We start from the raw sequence: 27,863 nt of genomic DNA, 5'->3' as shown, positions 1-27,863 counted from the left end.
AGGGTAAATACAGATCTCAGGATGGCAAGGGAAAACAATAGAGATATTAAGCAGAACACAAAACCAAACTACAGTAAACCCTCAAGAAGGGCGATTTCGATTTGTGCTTAACTTGCATTAATATGAATTAAGTGCAAATCGAAACTGTCCCCTGCCCCCTCCAGCACCCAGCTCCCCCAGCTGGGAGAGCTGGTGGGCACACAGCTGCTTGTGGCACGGTTTCTCCCAGCTGGGAGAAGCCAAGGAGCCACATGGCTGCCTTTCCACTTCCCCCAGCTGTCTGCTTCCCCACCCCCAATTTACGTGAAATCTGATTAACACCAAGGTTGTCCAGGAGGCAACCTCGGTGTAAATCGAGGGATGACTGTGGTACTGCTGTGAGATACTACTAACAATACTTAACAGGTAGAACATTTCACTTTCAATAAGTTTATCATCACTCACTCTCTAATTATCACAGCTGAGAACTATGGGAGTAAGAAGTACCATCCGCATTTATACATATGTAGACCCACCAACAGGGAAACAAGGATAGCAGAAAAGGGGACAGTTACCACAGGGCTTGGCAATACAAAGGGAACTACTGTAAAGCAGTGGTGGCCAGAGCCCCGGGGCCCTTTAAATCATCACCCCAGCAGCGCTGAGGATGGCTGCCCCGGCCTCATCCTTTTCATGCAAAGCTACATCACTTCTGGGAGTGCAGAGCCTGCCCTGCCCCCCTCCATCTTGCCTCATGGCCCAGCAAATCTGTCAGCCCCCTCATACATATGGAAAATAGCAAGGTTAAGTGTGGGATTTCCCAAAGGACCACAGTGACTTAGGAGCATCAACAAAAGACAATAGGACCTGTTTTCCTAAATAATTTGAGCACTTTTGAAAATCATTCCCTAATTGGCTGGCTCAAAGCTATGTAAAGAGACAGTCAGTATAACAGGAATTATAACGGGAGCTCTTGATGCACTATGATATACTTAAAAATAAGTCAAATACCTTGTCTTCACTCATCACTCATTATGTAATTCAGACTAAATAATCACTAACAGATTACTTTTACAAATATCAGAGAGGTAGCTGAGTTAGTCTGTATCTTCAAAAACAACAAGAAGTCCTGTGGCACCTTATAGACGAACAGATATTTTGGAGCATAAGCTTTTGTGGGCAAAGACCCACTTCGTCAGATCCATGGGGGGGTCAGAGGAAGATTTAAGGAGACCCCCTCTTTAAATCCTCCTCTGAACCACCCCCCACCCCACCACTCATGCATACTTATACAAAGTAACCAGAGTAACTACTCAGTCCTAACTGGAAAACTATTTTTCCTCTTGCACCCGATCTAAAATTCAGAGGGTTTAAAAGATCAGTTATAACTATCAGGATCCATTGCTGGAATAGAGCACATTATGGAGAGTGAAGATAGCATTCTGAGACTTACCACTGAGGTAAGAGCCATCTGGAAACTGTAGATTCGTGCAAGGCCAAAGTCAGCTAATTTTATCTGGCCGCTGCTTGTTACAAGGATATTTTGTGGCTTCAGATCACGGTGCACCACTCGATGTGAATGCAGAAAATCCAGCCCTCGCAATAGCTGAAGCATCATATCCTAAACACAAACAATAAATAGTTACAACACAAGGTGGCAAATAAGCAGTCTCACATCTGCAGAATGAAGTTAAAGAACTGTTGACTTGAATATATGCACCAGAGACAAAGGTGCCTATTACCATAAAACAGACAGGATGCTGCATGCCCCAGATGATTTGAACAGCTATGCTTACCAACGTAATTATTATTTCCAGCTGAACTATGTGAACAAATAAGTTATCTGTCATTGAAAAACAGAAGCATGAAGACTGATCAATACAGGAAGGAAATTCCAAATAAAAATTCTGTAGCAAAAGCATGACAATTGAACCCCCAACACAATTTCAAGAGGAAATTGTCTAGGGTCAGAGCCTGACAAAGCAGCCGTTCTGCCATTGGATTCAAGCCACCTAATATGTAACTGAAGAAGAAGGATGCCCATCAAATAAATGTGTGCATATCCTGCCCAAATGAAGTTAGTGGAAGCCTTAGCATTGACTTCACTGGACACAGGATTGGGCTCCATATGAAAATATTAAATCTTAGCTAATAGGCACTGTCAAAATTTTCTTTTTATACTCATGCTACTGTTTAAAATTTACAAAATATGTCAGAGACCCTCTTTTGCTCTGTGTTTGTGTACACAGTGGAATCTTAATCCATGACTAAGGCTGCTAAGCACTACAGCAGGTACAGCCAATTATTTTTTGTCCAGGTTCAAATTTTTTGGTCAAGGTATGGTCAAGGTCCAGACTCAAGAGAAAATAATAAAAAATAACAAAAATGGTAAAAATTAGTAAATAAAAAAGATTTCAGGGGTTCTTCAAAAGTGTCTGGTGGCCTGGATTTGAGCTGGGGTCCACACACTGACTACCCCTGCACTATGGTAAACAAATACAGTTTCACTTTTTTTGCTTTTCACAGAGCATAGTTATAGTGGTAATATTTTTATATGATTTTCAGGGTTAAAAAGAACCTGTTTTAATTTGTGTTCATTAGCCTTTTTTTTTTACATCTGCCACAAAAATACTTATAAAAACACAAACAAAAGAAATCCAAGAAAGCTCCAACAAAAGTATCACGTCTGAAATCTATGTATCTAGCATCAGGGATGTCATTTGGTGAAGGGGAGAGGGGGCAGCAGTCCATATGCTTGGAGTCCAGGAATATCTGGCTGGCATTACTGAGTCCTCAGGCAAAGTAAAGCAATTCTGCAGATATAGATTAGTGCAAGTGTGTCACTGAACTGTGATTTCCTTTCTGGACAATGGCTGTTGATGGTTGTTTGACTCCCTGCCTGGGTGTTATTTACTGTCCTTGCTATTGTTTCTTGGGAGCTAATATCTGGCTGATTCCCCAGTACATAGCAGGTGCGTCTACACTAGCTGGCTACTTCAAAGTAGCCAGCACAACGTCGAAATAGCACGCGTCGTGTCTACACGTGCTGTGTGCTATTTCAACACTGAAATTGACCTGAGGTGGCGAGACGTCAAATCGCTATTCAGATGGGAATAGCGCCCTACTTTGACGTTCAACGGCGAAGTAGGGTGTGTGTAGATGACCTGCGTCCCGATACTTCGAAATAGTGGGGTCCTCCATGGCGGCCATCAGCTGAGGGGTTGAGAGATGCTCTGTCCAGCTCCTCTGGGGCTCTATTGTCACTGCTTGCAGCAGCCCTTAGCCCAGGGCTTCTGGATGCTGCTGCTGCTGCAGCTGGGGGGTCCATGCTGCGTGCACAGAGTCTGCAACCGGCTGTCGGCTCTGTGGATCTTGTGCTGTGCAGGCCGAGTGTGTCTGGGAGGGGCCCTTTAAGGGAGCGGCTTGGGGCTTTGCTGGCCCCTTATTTTGACGGAAAGCACTTGTGTGTGTGGACACTCCGCATTTCCTTCCAGGGCGGCTCCTTTTGACAGTCTCTGTCGCTACTTCGACATTGAACATCGATGGTACCAGCCCTGGAGGATGTATACACGATACACGTCTAAATAGCCTATTTTGATGTCCTTACTTCAAAATAGGCTACTTCGACATAGTGTGCTAGTGTAGACATAGCCAGCATGTTTTAGTGACAACCATAAAATACAATCTCATAACTTCATATGCACTAAAGATGCACATATTTAGCTGTAACGGTTACTTTCAGCTGATCATAACCTTTCTCCTGATACCTCACCTCATGTGCTTTATACACAGTATCAAAATTATACACAAATATGACATACGAGGGTCACAGGGTGCACTTGCAATGTACAGAACATCAAAGGGAGGAGGGTGAACTGAGTGTGTCTAATGTTGTTCCTCTGGGGCCTACTCAAAAGACCCTTCTAAACATCATTAGTTGTGTACAATCTTCCCCCAACATTAAAGGAAAGGATTACAAAACTTCAGTGTATCCTGCTAAAAGGTATCACTATCAGAAAACTACAGTCAAGGCACAACTCACAATTACCACCTTTCCACCAAGAGTCATAAGAAAAAAGAATCGTCCGACTATCAAGGCCACAAAAGGACAAAATCACACTCTTCTGCATTATACTGATGGTTTTAGGGGAAAAAATGACCATGAAATTTTTAAGAAACATCACAACAACCACAATCTCTCCACCACCAAGAAGACAAGTAGGCATCCTCTGAAATCCAATTACCAAATAGTGATCAAATTAGCAAACAAAGGGAGCAACTGTCATGGTCCTCAACTGTGATGACTATGTTAACAAGGCCAAGTGACAACTCTCCAATATAACCTCTACAGAGAATCACAGGGTTGGAAGAGACCTCAAGTGGTCATTGAGTCCAACCCCCTTCTAAAAACAGCAGTAATCCCCAGTAAATCATCCCAGCCAGGCCTCTGTCAAGATGGGATTTAAAAAACCTCTAGGGATGGAGATTCCACCACCTTCCTAGGTAAACCATTCCAGTGCTTCACCACCCTCCTAGTGAAAGAGTTTTATCTAATACCCAATTTAGACCTGAACTCAAAGATATACCACCACCACCCTTTATCTGACAATTTAAGGATACCATCAAATCATTCCCCAAACAACTCAAAGAGAAACTCTACATGCCCAAGCTCCTGAGGGACCTATAATGTGCTTCCCAAGATACACAGACAAGGGAATCCAGGCAGATTCTTCGTCTCTGGCCATAGCACTCCTGCTGAAGGAAGGACTCACAGAAACGGTCCTCCAGCCACTCATCCACAAGGGCCAGGTTCCTCCAGGATACAACTGACTTCCTCCAGAAACTCCACAACAAGAACAACTTCCCTCAGAATGCCATCCTTGCTACCTTGGAGGTTACTGTTCTGTATACCAACATTCCCCACCATGAGGCATTTCTGCCTGTCTCAAAGGTTTACAAGATATCCACCCCAAACTCATCCATTTCACCCTCACCTATAACCATTTTACATTCAACAACACTTTGTCCAAACTCTGGGAACAGCCATGGGTATCAGGATGGCTCCTCGATATGCCAAGCTCTCCACAGACCACCTTCAAGAATTTCTGGACAAAATGCTCCATGAAACAAATGATATACCTGAAATATATCAATGGTATTTTCATCATTTGTACTGTCAACCTAAATTCCCCTATGGATTTCCACCACAACTTCAACAACCACGGCTCATCCATTAAACTCTCTCTAGCACACTCCCACACTAGCACTGGCTTCCTGGACATCACAATCAGCTGTAACAAAGCAACCCTAAAGACAGCTATGTATAAGAAACCAACAGGCTTGTCACAGCTTCCTGCACATATCTAGTAACCATCCCAAACACACCAATATATCTGTTGTCTGCAATCAGGCATTCAGATACCACAGAATATGTTCCAAAGAGAAGGTGAAAGATCATAACATGCTTAAAACCATGTTCACCAAATAGAACACTCCACCAAAGAAGCAGATTACATCATAGAATGGGACACACTAATATACCAAGAAAACCTCCTTCAATACAGAAATAAAACCCCTTCTGGGCACACGTCTCTAGTTGTCACTTACTACCCCAGGCTTGAACCCATATGAGGTATCAAATAATTACCTCCCACAATTGATGAGAATCCCTTCCTGAAATAAATGTTTCCTGAACCCCTTCTTAAAGCCTTCAAACCTCCTTCTCCCACAACCTCACCAAGATCACAAACATAAGCAAACTCCCTCAGACCAGGATACACCAAGCAGCACCAGACCCTGCCAAGACAATAGATGCAAAACCTACTACCATGTATCTCTACTACTACCATGATCAACAACTGCCCGCCACTCCCCACTATCCAACTTTCAAAATCCAGGGGTCCTACATATGCCTAGCACAACCTGTGGTGTACCTCACCAAGTGCACTAAATGCCCCAATAATGACTATGTGGGGGAACCCACACAATCACTGTGATCTTGAATGAACTCATGCAGAAAAATGATAAAAGACAAAAACAACTCACTGCCTCTGGGTGAACACTTTTCACAGAACAGTCACTCTATATCTCACCTCTCAGTCTTCACACTCAAAGGAAACCTGCACAATACCTTCAAAAGACGAGTTTGGGCTCTTAAATTTGTAATTTTTCTGGACACCAAAAATCATGGGTTAAATGGACACATGACATTATTATAACAATCTACAACATGCTTAAAACAACCCATTTTAGAGATGGATGTCTCTGAGTCAGTCCCCTGCATGTTGACCAAGAGGATGTCCATCACACCAGCATCGCTGAAATCTGAACATATGAAAAGTGCACAGTAAATTCTACTTCTAGTCTGAATTTGTCTGGCTTCAGGTTGCTGCCATTGGATGTTGTTACATGTTTGTCTACTTGGTTCAAGAGTCCTTTACTATCAGAAACGTTCTCTCTGTGTAGGTATGTGAAGACCATTACCAAGTCACCTTATAGCCTTTTCCTTGCTAAACTACATAGAATCAGCTTCTTTCATCTATCACTGGACAGCAAATTTTCCAGACCTCAGATTACTTTGTAGCCCTTTTCTCAGCCCTTTTCAATTTGTCAACATTTCTTCTTTTTTGAAGTGTGGACACCTCAACTGCATACAGAATTCCAGTGATGGTCTCCCTAATGCTGCATATGAGGTAAAACAACCTCTCTACTTCTATTTGATATTCTACTTCTCATACATTAGCTCTTGTAGCCTCTATCACACTGGGAACTTGGGTTCAGCTGATTAGCCACCATAATCTGTAAATTCCTTTTGGAGTCACTGATTTCCAAAACACAGCTCACCATCCGGTAATTGTGACACGCAGTCTTCATTCCCAGGTGTATGACCTTGAATTAGGCTGCATTAAAACACATTTTATTCAAGTCCCTCTCAGCTTACCGAGAAATCCAGATTGCCTTGTAGCACTGACCTTTCTTTATCATTATTTACTATTACTCTAAATACATGACAGAGAAACATAGTGAATATTTTTTGTCATATACTGGCTTCTTAAATTAGTAACCCCTGAACCGCAGCTAAGAAAGACTGCACTGTGGATGAATGCACAGCTAATCCAGTTTCCTAGTTAACTGTCTCATTCCCTAAATTGAATATAACAAAAATAAATATTGACAAAAAAGCATTTATATACCTGATGACATAATTATGTATCCTAGAGAGAAACGAATTCATATATTAGAGGTCTTAGGGCTAAATTTTTGCATTTAAAGGCACAGGTAAAAGGTAGAAGAGAGCTGTGTCACTTTGGGAAGTCTAGGGTAGGTAGGAGAATATGCCCCATGTACATAGACGCAGTATATCTATCCACTGCTACTTGCTTTGTAGGGTACAGATTTTCCCTTCCACTGACTAGTTTCTTGGAAAGTGAAGCCCTGGATGATTCCTGTGAATCTAGAGGATATGATACTATTCTCTAAATCTGAGTTTCCACCATGGAAGGAACAGCCTCCTGGAGTACATGGATAAGTTTGATCCTGTCACTGCAGGGCGACAGCAGAAGGACTCTCATATGCAGAGAGAGGCTAACACACAGAATTTTGACAAGAATTTTTTCCATTATTCCTGCTTACTCCTTTTGTCACTTGTGTGTTAAAATATGGAAAAATATTACAATCCTTTGTAAATTAGCAATGCGTCTCCTGTCCCTATCTGGAGTATTCCATGTATTTGTACAGTTTTCTCTATGTCGTGAGGCTGGGAATCTTTCTTTTTTTTTATTTTATAGAAATGGAAAGCTCTTACTTTTGACATCAGGTTTTGGCATAGTGGTGCTGAATATATCCTGTAGAAGAGTTTGCACAAGAGAGGACCACCAGTGTAAACAAAGGAGAAAAGTTTTAGAAAGTGATATATAATGAGTCAACGGTGTTAGAATTTGACAGGTGGCCTAATCCTGCTTCCCACTCAAATCAATGGCAAAACTCCCATTGATTTCAGGAGAAGAAGGAGAAGACCCCAAATGTTCTAAAGGTCGATACAGGAACTCCAGAATGTAAAAAAGAAACTGCTTTCATGTCCAGTAATGATCATGAAAGGTGCTGGAATGAATGCTGAAAGATTTCACCTTCTCTCAGCTCAACTTCAAACAGAATGGTCATAGCACTTCTAAGGTAACGCTGTAACATGCAGTCAATATTAAATAATGCCAAAACAACAATGGCATTCCTGAGGAATTACATGAATAGCAAAATACTTCATCATGATTAATGTTATTACACTGAATCCCAAAGGAATTAGTAATGTTAGGAACTCCCTGTTAAGAATAGTACATTTATTTCTTTACTTTCCTCACACTGGCCTAGGAAAACACATCAGGGCCTTCCCACAGCTCCCTGGCAGCACTGTAAGGAGCACAGTCATTTGTTACATCCTTTCAAGGGATGCAGCTTTCTCTTCTCCATGTAGTTGGCTGGCTCCACTGGCCAGCATACCACAGCTGTGACCTCACCTACTTCTGCCAACTCTGCCCATCCCCTTGGAGGTATCTTAGATGGCTTTATACAAATGCAAGAAGTATGGGTAATGAGCAGGAAGAACTTGAAATCCTAATATATAAACACAACTGTGACATAATTGGTATTATGGAGACTTGGTGGGATAATGCACACCATTGGAATATTGGTACAGAAGGGTACAATTTACTCAGAAAGGATAGGCAGGGTAAAGAGGGAGGAAAAGTACCTCATATGTTACAAGTGTGCACACTTGGACTGAGGTGGAGATGGATGCAGGAGACAAAGATGTTGAGAGTCTCTGAGTTAAGTTAAAAGGGGTAAAAAACAAGGGTGATGTCATGATAGGGATCTACTACAGACCACCTAGCCAGTTAGAGGAGGTTGATGAGGCTTTTTCTAAGCAACTAACAAAAATCAACCAAAGCGCTGGATTTGGTGGTGATGGGGGACTTCAGCTATCCCCACATATGTTGGGAAACTAACGCAGTGAGGCACAGACTACCCAGAAAGTTCTTGGACTGCATGGATGACATTTTTTTATTTCAGAAAGCAGAAAAAACTATTAGAGGAAAAGCAGTTCTAGATTTGATTTTAACAAATAGGGAGGAAATAGTTGAGAATTGGAAAGTGGATGGTAGCTTGGGAGAAAGTGACCATGAAATCAGAGTTCATGATTCTAAGAAATGGTGAAAGGGAGAACAGCAAAATAGAGACAATGGGTTTTGGTAAACCCAGAGAGATGGTAAGTAAGGTCCCATGGAAAGCAAGACTGAGAGAAAAAACAACCGAAGAGAGTTGGCAGTTTTTCAAAGGAACATTATTAAGGGCCCAAAAGCAAGCTATACTGCTACATAGGAGAGCTGGAAAGTATGGTAAAAGATCTCCTTGAGCCTTAGCCAGGAGATCTTGCAGGAACTCCAAATCAAAAAGGAGTCATATAAGAAGCAGAAATTAGGAGAAATTACAAAAGATGAATATAAGCAGGGGCAAGATTAGAAAGGCCAAGGCACAAAACGAGCTTAAACTAGCTAGAGACATAAAGGATAACAAGAAGTCATTCTATAAATATATTAGAAACAAGAGGAAGACCAAGGACAGGGTAGACCCACTACTTAGTGAGGAGGGAGAAACAATATCAGGAAACTTGGAAATGGCAGAAGTGCTTAATGACTTCTTTGTTTCAGGCTTCACCAAGGAGGCAGATGCAGAAATGCCTAACATAACGCATGGTAGTGGGAAGGAAGTAGGTTTAAAGGATAAAATACAAAAAGAACAAGTTAAAAATTACTTAGAAAAATTAGTTGTCTGCAAGTCACCAGAGCCTGATGAAATGCATCCTAGGATACTTAAGGATCTGATAGAGGAGGTTTCTGAGCCTTTAGCTATCATCTTTGAAAAGTCCTTAAGGTCAGGAGAGATTCCAGAAGACTGGAAAAGGACAAATATAGTGCCTATCTATAAAAAGGGAAAAAACAACAACCCAGGAAACTACAGATCAGTCAATTTAACTTCTGTGCCAGAAAATATAAGCCGCGTCTACATGTGCTGGCTACTTCGAAGTAGCCACGCCAACTTCGAAATAGCGCCTGCCACATCTACATGTGGCGAACGCTATTTCAAAGCTGACATCGATGTAAGGCGGCGAGACATCAAAGTCGCTATCCTCATGAGGAGATGGGAATAGCGCTCTACTTCGACGTTGAATGTCGAAGTAGGGCACATGTAGCTGATCCGTGTCCCGCAACATTGAAATAGTGGGGTCCGCCATGGCGGCCATCAGCTGAGGGGTTGAGAGACGCTCTCTCCAGCCCCTGAGCTCTATGGTCGCTGCGTGCAGCGGCCCCTTAAAGCTCCCCGCCCCCTGCCTTCCTGTGCAGGAAGCTGAGAGTGTGTGCAGGCGGCAGCACAGCCACGCGGCCAGCCTGCATGCCTCCCTGCAGCCCAGAGACACCCCCCCCACTGCGATGGCCACCCGCCAGCCCCCCAAGCACCCCCAGGGCACTCCCCACAAGGGGAGCCAGGGCTCCCAGGCTGGCAGCCAGCTGGGGAAGAGGCAGCGGGGCCCCTCCTGGACGGAGGCCAAGATCCAGGACCTGCTGGGGCTCTGGAGTGAGGAGGAAGTGCTCCAGGTAATGGGGAGCAAGAGGCGGAACGCGGATGCGTTCGCTCAGCTGGCCGAGGGCCTGGCTGCCCAGGGTCACCCTGCCCGCACTCCTGACCACGTCAGGAGTAAGGTCAAGGAGCTGCGGCAGGGTTACGCCCGGGCCTGGGATGTGGCCAGCCGATCTGGGTCCGCCCCCACCACTTGCCCTTTTTACAGGGAGCTCAGGGAAATCCTGGGCCCCCGGCACACCTCCTCCCCGCCGGCCACTCTTGACACCTTGGCCGACGAGCCCCAGCAGGCCCCGGAAGCGGAGTCCACCCCAGAGGCAAGCCCCGCACCCCAGGGGCCCCCCCAGGAGCCCACCCCGGGATGCCAGAGGAGGAGGAGGAGGAGGAGGGGGAATCCTCCTCCAGCCACGGCGGGGCTGCAGATCATCGTGGCTTCCCGGAGCTCCAGCAGGGCGTCCACCCACAGGGGTTGAGGGGCGGGGACAACAGACATGACCAGGGCCCTCCACATGCCCAGATGACCATGGCCCCAAGGACAGCAGTGGCATGTCCCTCAAAGAGTGCATCAGCCCCTGCCCCCCCAGCACGACAGTGCCATGCCCCATCCCTGGGGATGGGGGGAGCGGAACCTAGGGTCCCCCAGGGGGAGGGGGTGGGACACCCATCATCAGCAGCAGCATCTCCCGGGGACGGGGATGGGGAACCAGCAGCAGAGGGGTGGGGGGACAAGGGCCACAGCTCGGGGCCACACTAACGGCTGTCTCCACTCTTCTTCCCCTCGTGTTCCGCAGCTGCACCAGCGGAGGGACCGGAGAGCGCCGGCGAGGTGTCAGTGGTCCCGGAGAGCCCACCAGGGCCATCACTGCAGGTCAGCCCCTCGGGATGGAGCACCGACCAGCCCCAGGGCGGGGCCGACGGCGGACCCAGCACCCACCACCGGACGGCAACGGACCCCCAGCTGCTGGCGATCCTCCGGCGGCAGCTGGAGGTCTCGGAGCAGCGCCTGCGGGTGGAGGAGCGGCGCCTCCAACTGCAGGAGCGGGCGCTGGCCTGGCGCCAGGAGGCATGGGGGGCCTTTATGCGCACTTTTGAGCGCATCGTGGACTACCTGGCCCCCCATGCCACACTGGCCGCCACTCTGCACGCTCTGCCTGCTCCACCCGCCGTCCCACCGCCGTCTTCCACCGAGGGGCCTTCCGCCGAGGGGAACCTGGGGCCTGCTGACACCCGCCAGCGTATCTGCCAGTTCGCCCAGCCCCCAGCCAGCCTCGGCCAGGGCTGAGGCCGAGGCGAGGGTCGCGCTCGCCAACCCCCAGCGCTGGACATTATGGGGTGCGGGGCCCAGGACATGGCCCCCCCTCCCCCTTTGTACATATCCCCTTTATGTTGTATATAGGTTGTATTAGACCCCTGTTATTTTATGATACCTGCCCCCCCCATGTAAATAGTTCTCCCACTGTTTGTTTATCATATAATAATATATAATATATTTGTAGTAAAAATATAATAAGAGAATTCACTGTTTTGTGGTTTCACGAACAACAGGTCTATTTTTATTTGCAAGAAAAGTCGGGGGGTGTGCTCTTGGGTGCTCTGCGGTGTAGGCGTAGGGGCAGGGAGTGTTGTGGAGGATGGGGGGGTGCAGTGGGGGGCCTTCCAGCGTTCACCCCATGGCCTGGTCGAAATGGGCCTGCAGGGCCTCCCGGACCTGGATCCCCTCGGGGTCCACCTGGCAACTGGGGGCAGTGGGTGTCTGCACGTCAGCCCTGCCAGCCTCCACAGCCCAGCCCTGAAAGAATGTCTCCCCCTTGCTCTCGACCAGGTTGTGGAGTGCTCTGCACACGCCCACAATCGGGGGGATGTTGGTGGGGCCCGCATCAAGGCGGGTGAGGAGACACGTCCACCGCCCTTTGAGGCGGCCAAATGTGCACTCAACCACCTGGCGCGCGTGGTTCAGGCGCGTGTTGAAGCGCTTCTGGCTGGCTGTGACATGGCCCGTGTAGGGGTGCATGAAACAGGGCCGGAGGCGGTACACCGCATCTGCGACAAGGCAGAGGGGCATGGTGGTGTCCCCCACAGGGATCTCCCGCTGGGGGATGTAGGTCCCCGCATCCAGCCAGCGGCACAGGCCTGAATTTCTGAACACCCGGGCGTCGTGGTTGCTGCCAGCCCAGCCAACAAAAATGTCCAGGAAGTGGCCCCAGCTGTCCACCAAGTCCTGGAGGACCACCGAATGTAGCCCTTCCTGTTCAGGAAGCATCCTCCACTGTGCTCCAGAGCTCGGATGGGGATATGGGTCCCATCCAGAGCCCCAAAGCAATTTGTGAAGCCCAGGGTGGCAAACCCCGTGATGGCGGCATCTGGGTCCCCAAGCCTCACGAGCCTGTGGAGGAGCAGGGCGTTGATGGCGCAGACGACCTGCAGGGGAAGGACATTGGAGAGCACCAATGAGGGGTGTGCAGGGTGTGTCTGGCCCTCCCCCCCCAGGGCTCCCCTCCCCTCCCCCCCCAGGGCTCCCCTCCCCTCCCCTCCCAGGGGTCCCCTCCACCCCCAGGGCTGCCTCCCCCTCCCCGTGGGTCCTCTTACCTCCATGAGGACAGTCCCGACGGTGGCCTTGCCGACGCCAAACTGCTGCCCCATGGATCGGTAGCTGTCTGGAGTGGCCAGCTTCCAGACAGCGATGCTGACCCGTTTCTCCACGCTGAGGGCACGCCGCATGAAGGTGTCCTGGTGCCTCAGTGTGGGGGTGAGCCACTGGCAGAGCTCCAGAAATGTCTGCCGGCTCATACGAAAGTTCTGGAGCCAGCGGTCGTCGTCCCACTCGCCGAGCACCAGCCGCTCCCACCAGTCGGTGCTCGTGGGGTAGCTCCACAGCCAGCGGCGTGTGCGGCGGGGGTGGGGTGGGGCGGAGGGCAGCAGGGTCTGGGGTTGCTTCCTCCTCCCCTGGGGGCAGCTCCTCTTCTGTGACTAAAAGGTGATCAGCTGCCTCCTGCATGGCATGGAGCAGAGCGAGCACTGCTCCTGCAGGGGCGGCTGGGTGGACCTCTGGCTGCTGCTGCTGCTGCTCCATGACTGCGTCGCCCGAGGTGTGCGTGCCTATGGCTCTGCAGACCGCGTGCTGTGCAGGCTGCGTGTGTCTGGGAGGGGCCCTTTAAGGGAGCGGCTAGCTGTTGCCCCGGAAGTGCTAGTCCTCCCTGTGACCCTGTCTGCAGCTGTTCGTGGCACCCTGATTTCGATGTGTGCCGCTTGGGCGTGTAGATGATCCCCTGCAGCTCCTACTTCGATGTGGTGCTGCCCAACATCGACGTTGAACGTCGACGGCACCAGCCCTGGAGGACGTGTAGACGTTATTCATCAAAATTGCTTATTTCGATGTAGCATACACGTGTAGACATAGCTATAATGAAGCAAATAATTAAGGAATACATCTGCAAACACCTGGAAGAAAATAGGTGATAGGTAACAGCCAGCATGCATTTGTAAAGAACAAATCATGCCAGACCAAGCTGGTAGCTTTTTTTTTTTTTGACAAGATAACAAGTCTTGTGGATAAGGGAGGAGCAGTGGATGTAGTATACCCAGACTTTAGTAAGGCATTTGACACTGTCTCACACGATATTCTTATCAGTATAAGGTGGGTGCATAACTGGCTGGATAACCATTCTCAAAGAGTAGTTATGAATGGTTTACAGTCATGCTGGAAGGGCATAACAAGTGGGGTTCCACAGGGGTCTGTTTTGGACCGGTTCTATTCAATATCTTCATCAATGATTTAGACAGCGGCATAGAGAGTATGCTTATTAAGTTTGCAGATGATAACAAGCTGGGCGGAGTTGCAACTGCTTTGAAGGATAGGGTCATAATTCAAAACGATCTGGACAAACTGGAGAAATGGTCTGAGATAAACAGGATGAAGTTTAATAAGGACAAATGGAAAGTGCTCCACTTAGGAAGGAGCAATCAGCTTTATATATATAGAATGGGACACTACCGCCTAGGAAGGAGTCATGCGGAGAGGGATTTATGGGTCCTAGTGGATCACAAGCTAAATATCAGTCAACAATGTGATACAGTTGCAAAAAAAGCAATAAGATTCTGGGATATATTAACAACAGTTTAGTGAGCAAGACATGAGAGGTCATTCTTCCACTCTACTCTGTGTTGGTTAGGTCTCAATTGGAGTATTGTGTCCCATTCTGGGCACCACATTTCAAGAAAGAAACTGAAGAAGGTCCAGAGAAGAGCAACAAGAATGGTTAAAGGACTAGAGAACACAAGCTAAGAGGGAAGACTGAAAAAACTGGGCTTGTTTAGTTTAGAAAAGAGAAGACTTACAGGGGACATGTTAGTAGTTTTCAAGTACGTTAAAGAGGGTTACAAGGAGGAGGGAGAAAAATTGTTCTCCTTAGCCTCTGAGGATAGGACAAGATGCAATTGGCTTAAGCTGCAGCAAGAAAGGTTTACATTAGGCATTAGGAAAAACCTCCTAACTGTCAGAGTGGTTAAACACTGGAATAAATTGCCTAGGGAGGATGTAGAACCTCCATCACTGGAGATTTTTGAGGGCAGATTAGATAGAGATACCTATTGGGGATGATCTAGATTGTATTTGGTCCTACCAAGAGGGCAGGGAACTGGACTCGACCTTTTGAGGTCCCTTCCAGTTCTTTAATCATTCTAGTGTTCTATGATTCTATGTTCTGTGGTTCTATGATTCTAAATGGCTCTCAGGTAAATCACAGGGGGGGCCATTTAATCAGTCCTTCTGCGGGTCATGCAAAGGAAGCGGGGGACGTCTTTATTCCTAACTCCTATAAAGCCACTCAGTCATTCATTAAGGCTCCACTTGCACTCACTTTGGGTACCAGTTTACTTCCAAGTCATCCTACTGATTTCAGTGCAGCTACTCCCACAGCAAGAGTGCTGCATGGGATGACAAAAGATGGCAAAATTGGGCACAGAATTGGCTGTGATATTTCCATGTATAATTATTCAGTGGTCTCCAAGATCACACATGAAATTTATTAGGTGTTCATGAAATTGTATTTTCCATTTATTGGTTTAGTTGACTACACCAGTTTTATTATATGAAATTACATATTTGTTTCTACAGAATATAAATGCTGTGATTAGAAATAGCAAGGAGAGAAAATACATCGATATAGGCTAATAAACTATCATAATCAAAGAAGGGAGAAGTTTACTCACTTCCAATGTCCTGAATCCCATATACATGTCCAGATCAAGCGGGTGAATGATACGTAATTCAAATCTATACATAATTAAAAATATGAAGTAAAGGTACTCACGTAATTCTCTTTGGCTATGTCTACACTTGCCCCCAACTTCGAAGGGGGCATAGTAATCAGGGCCACGGGAGATTACTAATGAAGTGCTGCAGTGAATATGCAGAACTTCATTAGGTTATTTTTTCCCCGCAGCAACTTTGAAGTGTCAAACTTCAAAATACCGGCATGTAGTTTGACGCTTCAAAGTTGCCATAAGGGAAAATTAGCTTAATGAAGTGTTGCGTATTCACCATGCCCCATTCAAAGTTGGGGGCAAGTGTAGACACAACCTTGAGATAAATGCACTAAGGGAATGATTAATGTGTTCATGGACTATTGTTAAACTATATTTATTTAGTTTAGGGAATGTTACTTTGTAGTTTTTGATATATTACAATATAAAATTATTATAATTTTTAATAGGAAAAAAAACCTCCATGCAGGCTATTTTGGTTGAGGAGACTGTAGGGATTAAAGAAGCTACAGCAGTCACCTGAAAACGTCCTTCAAGGTGTCTACCTACAAGCATTGCTAAGGCTGAGGGTCTTGTTGGTATTTTCATGATAAATGCTTGACCTGACCCTGCAAAAAAACTTCCAGACATTATGCATGGTGAAGAGTCAGCTCCATTAAAGTCAATATTGTCAGCACTATCTCTGAAAAATTCACATAAGATACTGATCTAATTTAAAAAAAATAGCTATAACTACCTGTATTTCATAAAAAATTAAAATGTCCTAAACAACGGAGTCCTTTAAATACTATTCTAAAGAGTATTTTGGTTATTATTAGAAGTGGTAAGTCCTAAAATGTTGTTGAATATGCCTTTGCAATCAACTTTCAGAATAGTGAGTACATATTTAATACCTAATGGCACATGCAAATACCACAGGTGTCTATACACTTGTCTGTACAAAATCACTGACATGTACCTAATTGCTCAGTCACGTGGAGACACAGCAAAACTGCAGAACTGACTTGCACTTCTGTGCACACAAACACACACACATTGGCCCTGATTCTCATTTATATTAAGGTCATTTTATGCTGCCAGAATGGTGTAAAGTAGCCTTACGCCATATCTATGCTAGCAAGCTTACAGCAGTACTGATGCAGCTGAGCCATGCTAAGATCACTCCTGTAACCTGACAGGAGAGAGCTCTCCCATTGACCTCCTCACTGAGCAACAGAAGATAGGTCAAGCAGCAGAAGCTTATGGCTGACATAGCACTGTGTACACTACCACTTAAGTCTGTAAAACTGACGTTGCTCATGAGTGTTTTTTTTTCACACGCTGGAGCATCCTATGTTTTGCTGACATAAGTGGTAGTGTAAACGGTGGCGCTACTATAAACAAGAATCAAGCTGCAAGTTCTAAATGTCTGGACTTCTTATATATTTGGCAGTATTTTCTTTACATGATTTTTTAGCTGCAGCAGCCTTTAACTGATTAAATTGAAAATCTCTCCAAAATTTACTTCTCTTTATATCAGAATAGAAAATAGCATGAGAAAATATTGTGAAAGATGCTTCCAAATTAATGCAAAATTCTAAAAAGAAAACAAAATGGAAAACATTAACATCTAATAAAAATAATATTTTGCTAGTCTTGTTAAATAATCTGGAAGTGTACAGTATTTTTAAAGATAATTCACTATTGTGCAACTTTAGGAAAAAGTGCGATATCTGTTTTTTTCTGTCATTTCCTGTAAGTTCAATGATAAACATTTTACAGCTAGCAATATACAGAAGCAGTTTTTTCTTTTCGTTGTCACAACCCTGTTCATAAACTAAGCTCAGTTCATAATCACTGAAGAAGAGATGTATAAATTCTAATCCCTCCATGTAAACAGAGCAATTGTGTTTTTAGTTTTCTCTCAGGAGAGATGATAGTATTTACATTGCTGAACTCCAGTAAAGAGAGAGGGACCGTTCATGACACATGGCAGGTTATGTGGAAGGTGTGTTGACCTCTGCCCTAGATAAAGTCTATTTCCCAACTAGCACCACTGACAGGGCTCTACAAATCAAGATGATAACATGGGGAATGGGCCCATGCACATCCCCGTGTTACCTGTCCACCTGCTCTTCTTTAAATGGAAGTTTACACTCAGATATCTTTTGTGGAGTTCCAGGATCTGGGGACTTATGCACATGCCTGGCATGCCCAGACCTTAATCTAGCCCTGCCTTGCACCCCAACTCTACAAAACCTAGAAATCCCACCACTCTGGATCCTGTTCTCTAGGTTACACTAACAAAAGCAAACAAGGCTGGAATCCCAGACTCTACCAGCTCTGACTTAAGGCATGTCTATACTTACTGGAAGATCAATGTACCAGAGGTCAATCTCTCGGAGTTTGATTAAGCACTTGCCATATGAACATGCTAAATTGAACATTCAGGGCATCCCCTTTAACCCTGGTACTCCCTGCAGTCCTGAGGAGTAAAAGAAGTCAATGGGAAAGACAGTGGGGAGACAGTGCAGAAAGTCGACCTAAGGCACATCGATTGCAACTGCACAATTTAAGCAGCTGAAGTTATGTATCTTAGGTCTACTTTCTCCCCAGTGTAGACCTGCCCATAGGCCAGGTCTACCCAGCCACTTACTTTGGTGTAATTTACATGGTTCAGACGTGTGAATAAGTCAGCCCCTTGAGTGTCACAAATTACGCTGACCTAAGCATATGTGCTATGTCAGTCGGAGAGTTTCTCCTGCCAACAGAGCTACCACCCTTGTGGAGGTGGATTTGTTATGCTGATGGGAGCACTCTCTCACACTGGCAGAGAAGATCTTCCCCAGACACGCTGAAGCAATGCAGCTGTGCCAATATAGCACTTCTAATTTAGACTAGCTTTCACAATGGTTTCAGAAGCCTAAGCCAAGTTTCATATTAGAAATGTTTGGTGAATGCATACATGACTATCTACACTACAGGTACACACGCTTTTTATTTTAAAATTAAAAATTATTGTACATACCTACAAGTTTTTGGACCTAACTTGACCACCTCTGTGACTCAGAATTTAAGGAGCTTGTTTGTAATTCACATCTTTCAAGTTTTATAGAATCTGCTGTTAAATGCTCATACTGGATAAGAGTAATTTGCATGTTTGCACACCAATCTATACAGCTCTTATCTAACTGTGCACATTCTCAGTAATTCTGCATACTACTAATTCCTGTCGAAGTGGAATTACCAGACATGCAAATCAGCCACCTGAAGCTTCTCTCTTTTGGCTATTAGTATTTTTATAAGAAAATACACACAAAACAAATTGGAGCTGGTGGGGGATTTTTTTTACCACTTCAAGAGAAACTGGCAAATGTGAGGTTATTTCCTAGCTCTACTCTGGCTGGGAAATTTTTATAGTATGGAAAAGCAATTGTGCAATTTATAATTGCTTTTCCCATTCATAAATCTTTCTACTGTTTGTGCCTGGTAGAAAAACCTACATGAGGCAAAGATCTTATAGGATTTCTAGGTCTGGGCCTACATAAATAAACAAACAGAACTTTTCACTAGGCTTTCTGGAACCTGTCATGGCTGCTTTGGCAGTCCTCAATTACGAAGTGGTAAGCCACACATTAACATTGTTCCTCTACTACAAGGCTCTGCATAACCCTGTGATGATCTTGAGGTGGCCAACACGCATATCTGGAGAGGTCAATGTCCTGCAAATGGAGATCCCCCCGATCCAAACTAGGACAGCTGTCAATATATACTGTATTTGATGGGGCAACCCATTATCCCCTTCTGCCTTTTTGCTCAGTTTGAAACTGGTATGTATTGCAAAGAACCAACATTTCCAAAAAGTGATGGAGGCAGCGCAGTGTCAAAAATGTATGCATTTCCTTCCTTAAAAACGAGACAGAAAGCACAATTACAATGGAACCTAAAACAAAAGTGCTATTTAGTTTTTCCCCTTTTTGTAGATAAATGCTACTGTAGCAGGTTTTTTGGGATTTTCTCCCTATAAGGATGTTAAATTTAATTACACTGTAGTCACTATTACCAATCAATTCAGAGATGTTCAACTTTTGGAGACGATCCTGTGCTCTGTCTAGAACTCAGTCAAGAATTGTCTCTCCCCTGGTGGGTTCCAGAACTTACTGCTCTAAGAAATAGTCATCAATGGTGTCTAGAAATTTTCTCTCCAAGGTGCCCTGTTTCAAGTCACTATGGGGATAGCTATCAGAGAGGTAACTGAGTTAGTCTGTATCTTCAAAAACAACAAGAAGTCCTGTGGCACCTTATAGGCTAACAGATATTTTGGGGCTTAAGCGGGTCTTTGCCCATGAAAGCTTATGCTCCAAAATATCTGTAGTCTATAAGGTGCCATAGAACTTCTTGTTGCTTATGGGGATAGCAGAATCCTGTATTATTATTGGGCTTTCTGTTTTTGTAGCCTCACTAATTTCCCTGAGATTTCACAATCACAGACACCACCCTGGTGAGATGTTTGGTAGTACATTCCTGCTGTGATACCCTTTCTGCTGAAGCTGAGAATTTCTATCCAGCGATACTATGGAACAGTTTGAGTCAATAAAGATTTTTACAAAAATATTTGACTCTAAGTTTTCTTTCACATTTTGCAGGGGTGGCCAAACTTGCTGGCACTCCATGCCATGTATGAAAAGCATCAGACATTTGAAATCCTGAGGCTGTGAGATCTCTCTCCCGGTTGGGCAGAAACCAGAGGTAACGTGTGGGGGGTGGAAGGGTACGTGGGATCACATGCTCCTCCAGATTTTTGCCAGGGTTTGCTTGCCCTGCTTCATATCTTGGTGATGTGGAGTCCATCCTTGCATGGCAGCTGCTGGATTCAACCAGCTGGGAGATGGAGCGTTGGTGAGAGGCAGTGGAAAACAGCTGGATGCTGCTGGGAGGGCTGTTGTCTCTCCTTGTGAAGCTAAAGCAGCCTCTTTCCTTGCAGCTCCCAGATGTTTGCCACTGCCTTGCTATGCAGAGCTAACAACTAAGAGCTGCAGAGAGAGGCTGCTGAAAGAAAGAAGGAAAGGGGGCATGCCTGGCAAGGCACGACTCAGACTGTTAGGAGGGTGCAAACCTCTGAGTTGTGCCATTTAAGACTGTCAGCAGGAAACCAGGAAAAAAATGGTGGACCAGGCAGAGTTTCATGTGAAATTTTGTAGTTCATTTTTCACACTAGTCCTTGTTCCTATACTGGCCAGTTCTCTAACAAGGAACACTGTGATTGTTGACTGATGTAACTGGCCTCTTATTTCTTCTGTGCTGGACCCAGATTTTCACTGGGCTCACTTGATCTACCCTGGAGCACAGTGTGTATTCACACCACTCAGTCACTAGCCCAGGAAGGTTTAATTTCAGTCTTTTAACAAATATTTTTGGATGCTTCTAGTAATGTCTTCTCTCATTCAGGACCTTTTCCCTTTCCCCTGCTACAGCTTTGCCCAGGAGTTCCCCAAAGCTCTAGGCTGGAAACATCTTAAGGATATCATCACTCAAGGCAATGTTTGGTAAAAGACTTGTTAATGCAGTCAGAGATAACTCATCTTGGAAAAGTAGAAGAGCTGGAGCCAAGTCATTTTAACCAGTTCAGTATGACACTGAGAGGAATTCAATGTAAGTGCCGTCATATGTTCTGCCAGAATCTATAAACACAAAGTTATTGACAGCTGAACCCCTACCGCATGAGCCACACATGCTGAGGTCTACCTCCCAAAACAAAAAATTCTATTCATTCGGCCCTGCACTGTTTTCCATGGGATTATTGATACTGCATGATGTAATTGCTCTTTTTTGCCTACTAAAACCCCTTTAAGGGTTAAAATATGGCATCTGTTGATAGCTGAAACTCTTCAGTAACAGAAAAGACACGTTGCTGTGGGGCCCTGATCTAGGCTTCTCCTTCCCTCCAGCTGTCTGTGGATAGCTGCTAATTGTATCCACTTGTTTAACCTCGGGGATAACGTCTGGAGGGGACCAAGTGCCACAAGCATGCTTTTTATTTTTTTTTAAAAAACGGTCATTTCCTCTCTGGTGTAACTTGCATGACAGCATGTGACAAGCAGAAATTAATGGGGACACTGCTGTGCCAATACCTCTTGAATTGCTTTGACACGGCTGCAGGCTGCCTGCTTGGCCACCCAGCCAAGACCTCACATGAAACATGGCAAGGGGCCCACAGTTCTATTCACTAACAAGCCAGCTGGTCAGTGATTAGAAAGCTGAAACAATGAAGTGCACATACACCAAGAAAAATGCTTTACAAAGAGCTTAAGACTCAGGAGGCAAAATTTGAAAAAAAAAAAAACCAAAGTAAACCTGTAAATTTATCTTCTGGAGTTGCAAATTCAAATTGACACCAGAGACAAGCCCTAACATCCTTTTAGTTGATTCTACAGTCTCACCTGATTATGATCAGTAATAAGACTACAAACTTAGAACACAAAATAATAGCATATGAACAACTTAGACCACACTGATTCAGATGCAGCAGAGCATTCAAATTATGTAAATACATCAGAGATTTATGACAGATTGCTATTCCTATTGGATCAACAGCTCAACAACATTGCCTATGTTTCTGCAGACATTCTTATTGGACCTGCTCAGAGTGGACCAATAACAAACACTGATACCTGTTTATACACTGAGAAATATAAACCAAGCCTACAATTTTCAAAATGACCATGGGGATATGAATGCCCAGTTCCCCTATTCCCTAAGCCATACTGAAAACCTCAGCCAAGACTTTTTTTAAAACGTGTTGAATGTTTTGACTAGATAGAAGAATGTTGAGTAGATTGTTACTCTTGTGGCATTCCCAAGTTTTGGAAAATCAATATTCTTCCTAATGTAGAATATTCCCCCACCTGCTCTTTGCAAAGAAGGAATTAATCCTTTAAAAAATACTAGTATTTTAAATGCAGCCTAAGGGGTGTAGGCATTGAGGCCTCATATGAAATCAACTAACTTCTTGGGCTCCTTTGAAAATTCCAGTTCAGGACACCTCTCTTAAGAACCAGAAACATTATGATATAAATGAATGTTACCGGACAAGCATTTTTTTGAAGTATCAGGAATGTGGCATCAGAAGACAGGCTGACCTGATAGTCAAGTGACAAGTGCACCAAAAGGGAGAGGCGTTTGGAATCTAAATTGCGTTGTTCACTTTCTGTATGATAAAGGGCTAAGAATATTGTGGAATCACCATCACCAAGGCTGTTCCCCATCTGGCACTGCAAGAGACTTTAAAATACTTTGCCACTAAAGGCTTGTGTTAAAAATTCCCCAAGGACACAGGTTCCTTGGCCTTGGATTGGCATTGATGCCATCACCCACATGCAAATTCCCCTCTGAGAAGCCAGGAAGAAAGCCCCACTTGGGAATTCCTTGCTGTGGAATACTCTCAGCCTCTTTTAACCATCCCTCTGGAGAGAGCTTGAAATCCATAATTTCTGTTATTAGTTTGGCTTTGCTGCCAGAGGCACATTCACACAGAACCTCCTGCCTTCTAGGACACAGGAATCAAATGAATGGCTGGAATGTCCAGAAAATGGTCTCATCCCCCGCATTCGTCATACCTCTCTTACAGGTGCACTAAGTATCTAAATAAGCCTGGGAGTCAGGCATGGAGAATCCAGTGACATCCATGCTGAGAGAAGGACTATACCTTGAAACAACAGGGAAAGTTCAGTTAAATGTGACCAGATTTTTTTCTTCCATTTTTGGGTTTGTAGGACTTCTGTGTGCAGAGCATGTATAATTTACTGCCTCTTACAGGAAAAGAATGGCCTCACACAGGGTCCAATCCAATGCCCAGTGAAATCAATGCGGATATATTCATTGTCTTCAAGGACTTGGACTGGCCTTTGATAAATCCCTATGCTTAACATATAGTGCACAGCTGACAAGAACTGCAAGGAGCTGTGTCTAACTTTGCTTGACAAAAGAGAGGTCACTACGACACTAGATAGCATAATGTGACTCTGATTCTTGGCTGGGGTCCTAGTCACCACCATGAAAACCTTCACTTTGATCAGTTGGTCCATCAGCCCTCCCAGAGAGGGCACCACTGATCACAAAACTTCATTTGTGTTGTGCTAGCCAGTTCTTCAGCCACGCACTGTCCAAGCTGCAAGTGGCACCATACCAATTTACATCAGCTGAGGCTCAACCTTGTTTTCTTTAATAAACTGGACATCCCAGAAAAAAAGAGCCCCTTTAGATTTTCAGTGACACATATTAAACAACTATTTTGCACCAGATTTGTGTACAGTACACATCACACTACCCATTGTGCTGTTTATTTGCATTAGTGCACAGTGGCTATGTCTATACTAGAGAGTTTTGTAGATAAAACTGGGGGTTTGTCAACAAAACTAACAGAGCATCTACACACAAAATGCATTTTGTCAACAGAAACAGTTGACAAAAAAGCCGTATGCATGTTCCAGGAGACCCTTTTGTTGACAGAGTGGAGCAAAAGACGGATCCACTTTTCTGTGTAGAAAAGTAGAAGTTTTAGAAGTTTTGTCTGAACATCTCTTTCGACAGTAATTTCTGTAGACAGATGCTTCTAGTGTAAATGTAGCTAGTGTGAGCACAATGGATAGCAATCAGCACTGGAGTTTGGGCAGGATGAGAAGAGAGGAACAGCATGGGAGAGAAGTCAGTAACGATGGGGATGTGGGGAAGGCTGTGAGAAAATATTTCACAGGCCTGGCTAAAGAAACAGAACAAAAGCTAAATTCAAACTGGCCTGGAATATACTTTTGGTGTATGTAAAGGTAAAAATGCAATAGAACATTATCTTGTAAAATGGGCTGGTGTGATTTTTAAATCACTCTAACACAGTAGGCGTGAACTGGTTTGTGCAGACCTTGCTGGTATGCATTAAAGGTTCCTTATAATACTTTAACATAGCACAGGCCTATGATACATTGCAGAAGGCAAATTTAAATGTGCACCAGCAAGGTTCTAGACCAGGGGATTAAAAACCCCTGGCACAGCTGCCAACAGTGGCATGCAAGCCAATTTTCATCAGTACATGAGGAGGGAACGCAGCCCACCCCTCTTCCACCACATAGCCAAAGCCAAGCCACCTGTAGATTAACAAAAGACCAGCTAATGCTACCAACTGTCACCTAAGCAGTAGAGCTCTGCATCTTAACTTATTTATTAATGAAGCTGTTGTAAGTTGGAGTATTAGTGACTTTAAAAAGTATCAGCGCACTCAGACCATACAGAGAGGTCAAAAGGTCAAATGTTGGCATTCCGCCTCAGAAAGGTTGCTAACTCCTGGTCTAGACAAATCAATTAATGTACAACCTGTTAGAGCATTTTAGAAATCACACCCCCATAGTGTCAGGAGTAGCCATGTTAGTCTGTATCTGCCAAAAAAACAAGGAAGCCTATGGTACCTTAAAGACTAACAGATTTATTTTATTTCATGGGTTAAATCCAAATTGTCAGATGCCTACCCCCATAGGCCATGTTTACACTAGCAAGTTCTTTCAGAAAATAAGGCCCTTTTCCGAAAGAATATGTGAAACGTCCACACATAAAATGCGCTCTTTTGATCTGAAATCGAATGAACATGGCTCTTCTTCCAGAAGCTCTCTTCCACTCCTGGATCAGGAAGAGCACCTCCTTTCAAAAGCTTCTTGGAAAAAGAAAGTATATGTAGACGTTCCACAGGCCATTTTTTCAGAAGATCAATCCTCATGTCACCAGATTTTTTTGATGCCTGGTCCTTTCTTCCAGAAGAGTGAAGGCTGTATGGACACTCTCTGTCAAAAGAGCAGATCGATCTTTCGATCCGCTTTTTTGTGTGTGGATGTGCTCTTTCGAAAGAAGACCATCGTTTGGAAGAGATCTTCCGGAAGAACTTCTTTCAAAAGACTGCTTTTGTGCAGATGCTGCCACAACATACATCACCTCATTACACAGACATAGCTCTAGCTGAACAAATACCTTTTCAACGCATGTAGCCAATGACAAATACACCTTTGTGTCACAAAGGAATAATTTGTGATAGAAATGAAAATTATGGTGTTACTGCATTTATACAGATAATTAGGACAGAGGGGTCTTCTTCTCTATTAATTATCACTACAATGTAATCATTGCAGAAAAGAATGAGACTAAAACTTGATGGGGCACAGATATCTTGAAACACATGCTTAAGTGCTTTGCTGAGTAAGGGGCTTAAAAAGCAAGTCTCTTTTCCCTTGTATCTGATAACTAAATATTATCAGCCAGGGATATATTATATAGAACTGAGTACTATTACAAAACAGCAGTCAATGAACTGGAAAAAAACTGTATATTTAGCAAAACAAATGAAAGAGGCTAAGGTTCACTACTGAATGATTGCTGTTTTCTTTTGTTTATTACATAGTAACTGTATTATTTACTGCAGCTTTGCAACCTAGCAAGCAGCTGGGTGTAATACATTTCCATTCTGTGTAACCTCTCCTTATGCTTCATTAGACTTCTTATCAGGAGCAGAAGAAAAGAAATCTCTCCCTTATGCCTTTCCTGTGGCAAAGGAAAAGACAAGATGATGACTTTCCAGCTCATTTCACTTGTACAACATTCTCATCAATCACCGCGGGGTAGGGTTTTTTGTTATCCTCACTGGAGGACTGTTCCTGGTTTTCTGTCACAAAGAAGCATGACTTCACTAGCTAAGCCACAGGTTCCTCCACTAGATTTGTAGAAAAACAAAATGCAAACATAAGGCAAATGGCTACTTCTCCAATATTTTCTAAGAGCCTTGTCCTGCGCCCCTAATGCAGGACGGTGTTGGAAATGAAGAACTGGGTTTAAAGTGCATCTCATTGGGAGGAAGTTTTAAGCCTTGAAACACCACTGGACACATGAAATAAGGAAAGCTGCTTTCTGCTTATTTGTGACTTTCTGCTCCAAAAACCAAGCAACAGAAACTAAAATAAAAAGAAACCACAATCTCCCTGTGAATTATGCATCCCTTTGCAGTTTTGGTTCACTAAAGCCCACAAAGTTTCGCCTCCATTCTCCTTTTGTTATGTGTCCAGTAGATCCCATAGATTTCACCAGAATTACATAAAGAAACAAAAAGAAGATTGGGACATGGTCTAATCACAGTGTTAACAGAGCAATGGAGAAGGCAAGACAACAATAAAACATTTCTTTGGAAGATGGTTTATCTTCCCGTAGCTACGTGTTTTTAAATGTCTTTTCCTCTTTGGTCTGTGTAACTTCTCAATGAATGACAGAGGTATACACAACATACTATTGTAATAACAAGCATATGGCTCAAAAATCACTGCTGACTTTCTTGAATCTCAAATTAGACTTTTTTATTCAAATACATCAAAGACAGCTGTATGCTCTTTCATTAAACCAATTTTACATTTCTAACATCCTACATACACTTTTGGAATCATTTCCATTAAACTGTGGCATCTGGGTTTGGACAGCTAGTATTTCCTTTGTAACATTAAGGGAGGAGTGTACTGCTGTCAAAATTTCTCTCTAAAACAGTCTTTGACAAAATATATACCATACTTGTCAGAACAGGAATATCTGAAGTTAATTTCAAATGAAAGATTATTTTAGACTGAATCATAAACTATACTTAAAAAAACCACCAAACTCTGCCATTGTACTGTCCCCTTTTCTGGAGGGAAAGCAAAGAGAAAACTATCCTGAATTTCCATGTACTTAATATTGTAACATTCTGGAGACTTCTGAGATTCCTAAACCACAGTTACACAACATAACTATCATATCTTAAAACAGAAGGCAGATAGTCCAGCCACTGAATATATTGGCATGAACCTGAAACACTCCAAAAGAGATAGCTAACATGACTCCTGAATTATGTTTGGCAATTTAAAGCTACAGTACGCAGTTCTCCTGTTGCATATGACAGAGAAAGGTGACATTTTACCAAGGCTTAGCGGGCAATTATTTTTTTCAAATTGCTCTTTGTA

At 44.1% G+C, this 27,863-nt stretch overlaps 1 protein-coding gene across 4 annotated transcripts in view; it reads right to left on the bottom strand.

Annotated features, from left to right (window-relative positions):
• Positions 1-27,863, bottom strand: part of CDK6 (cyclin dependent kinase 6) — a 217,821-nt gene that overhangs the window by 127,247 nt on the left and 62,711 nt on the right. For all 4 annotated transcript variants that reach the window (XR_012644062.1, XR_012644060.1, XR_012644061.1 and 1 more), the window contains exon 4: positions 1,433-1,600. Coding sequence is in view for 1 of the 4 variants with exons in the window: in XM_074984743.1 (XP_074840844.1) it covers positions 1,433-1,600 (168 nt within the window). In the remaining 3 variants the exon portion in view is untranslated. The remainder of the gene's footprint in view (positions 1-1,432; positions 1,601-27,863) is intronic.

This window comes from Carettochelys insculpta, chromosome 2 (genome assembly GCF_033958435.1).
Source record: "Carettochelys insculpta isolate YL-2023 chromosome 2, ASM3395843v1, whole genome shotgun sequence".
NCBI classification, from domain to species: Eukaryota; Metazoa; Chordata; order Testudines; family Carettochelyidae; genus Carettochelys; species Carettochelys insculpta.
This window is presented reverse-complemented; position numbering and strand designations above follow the sequence as displayed.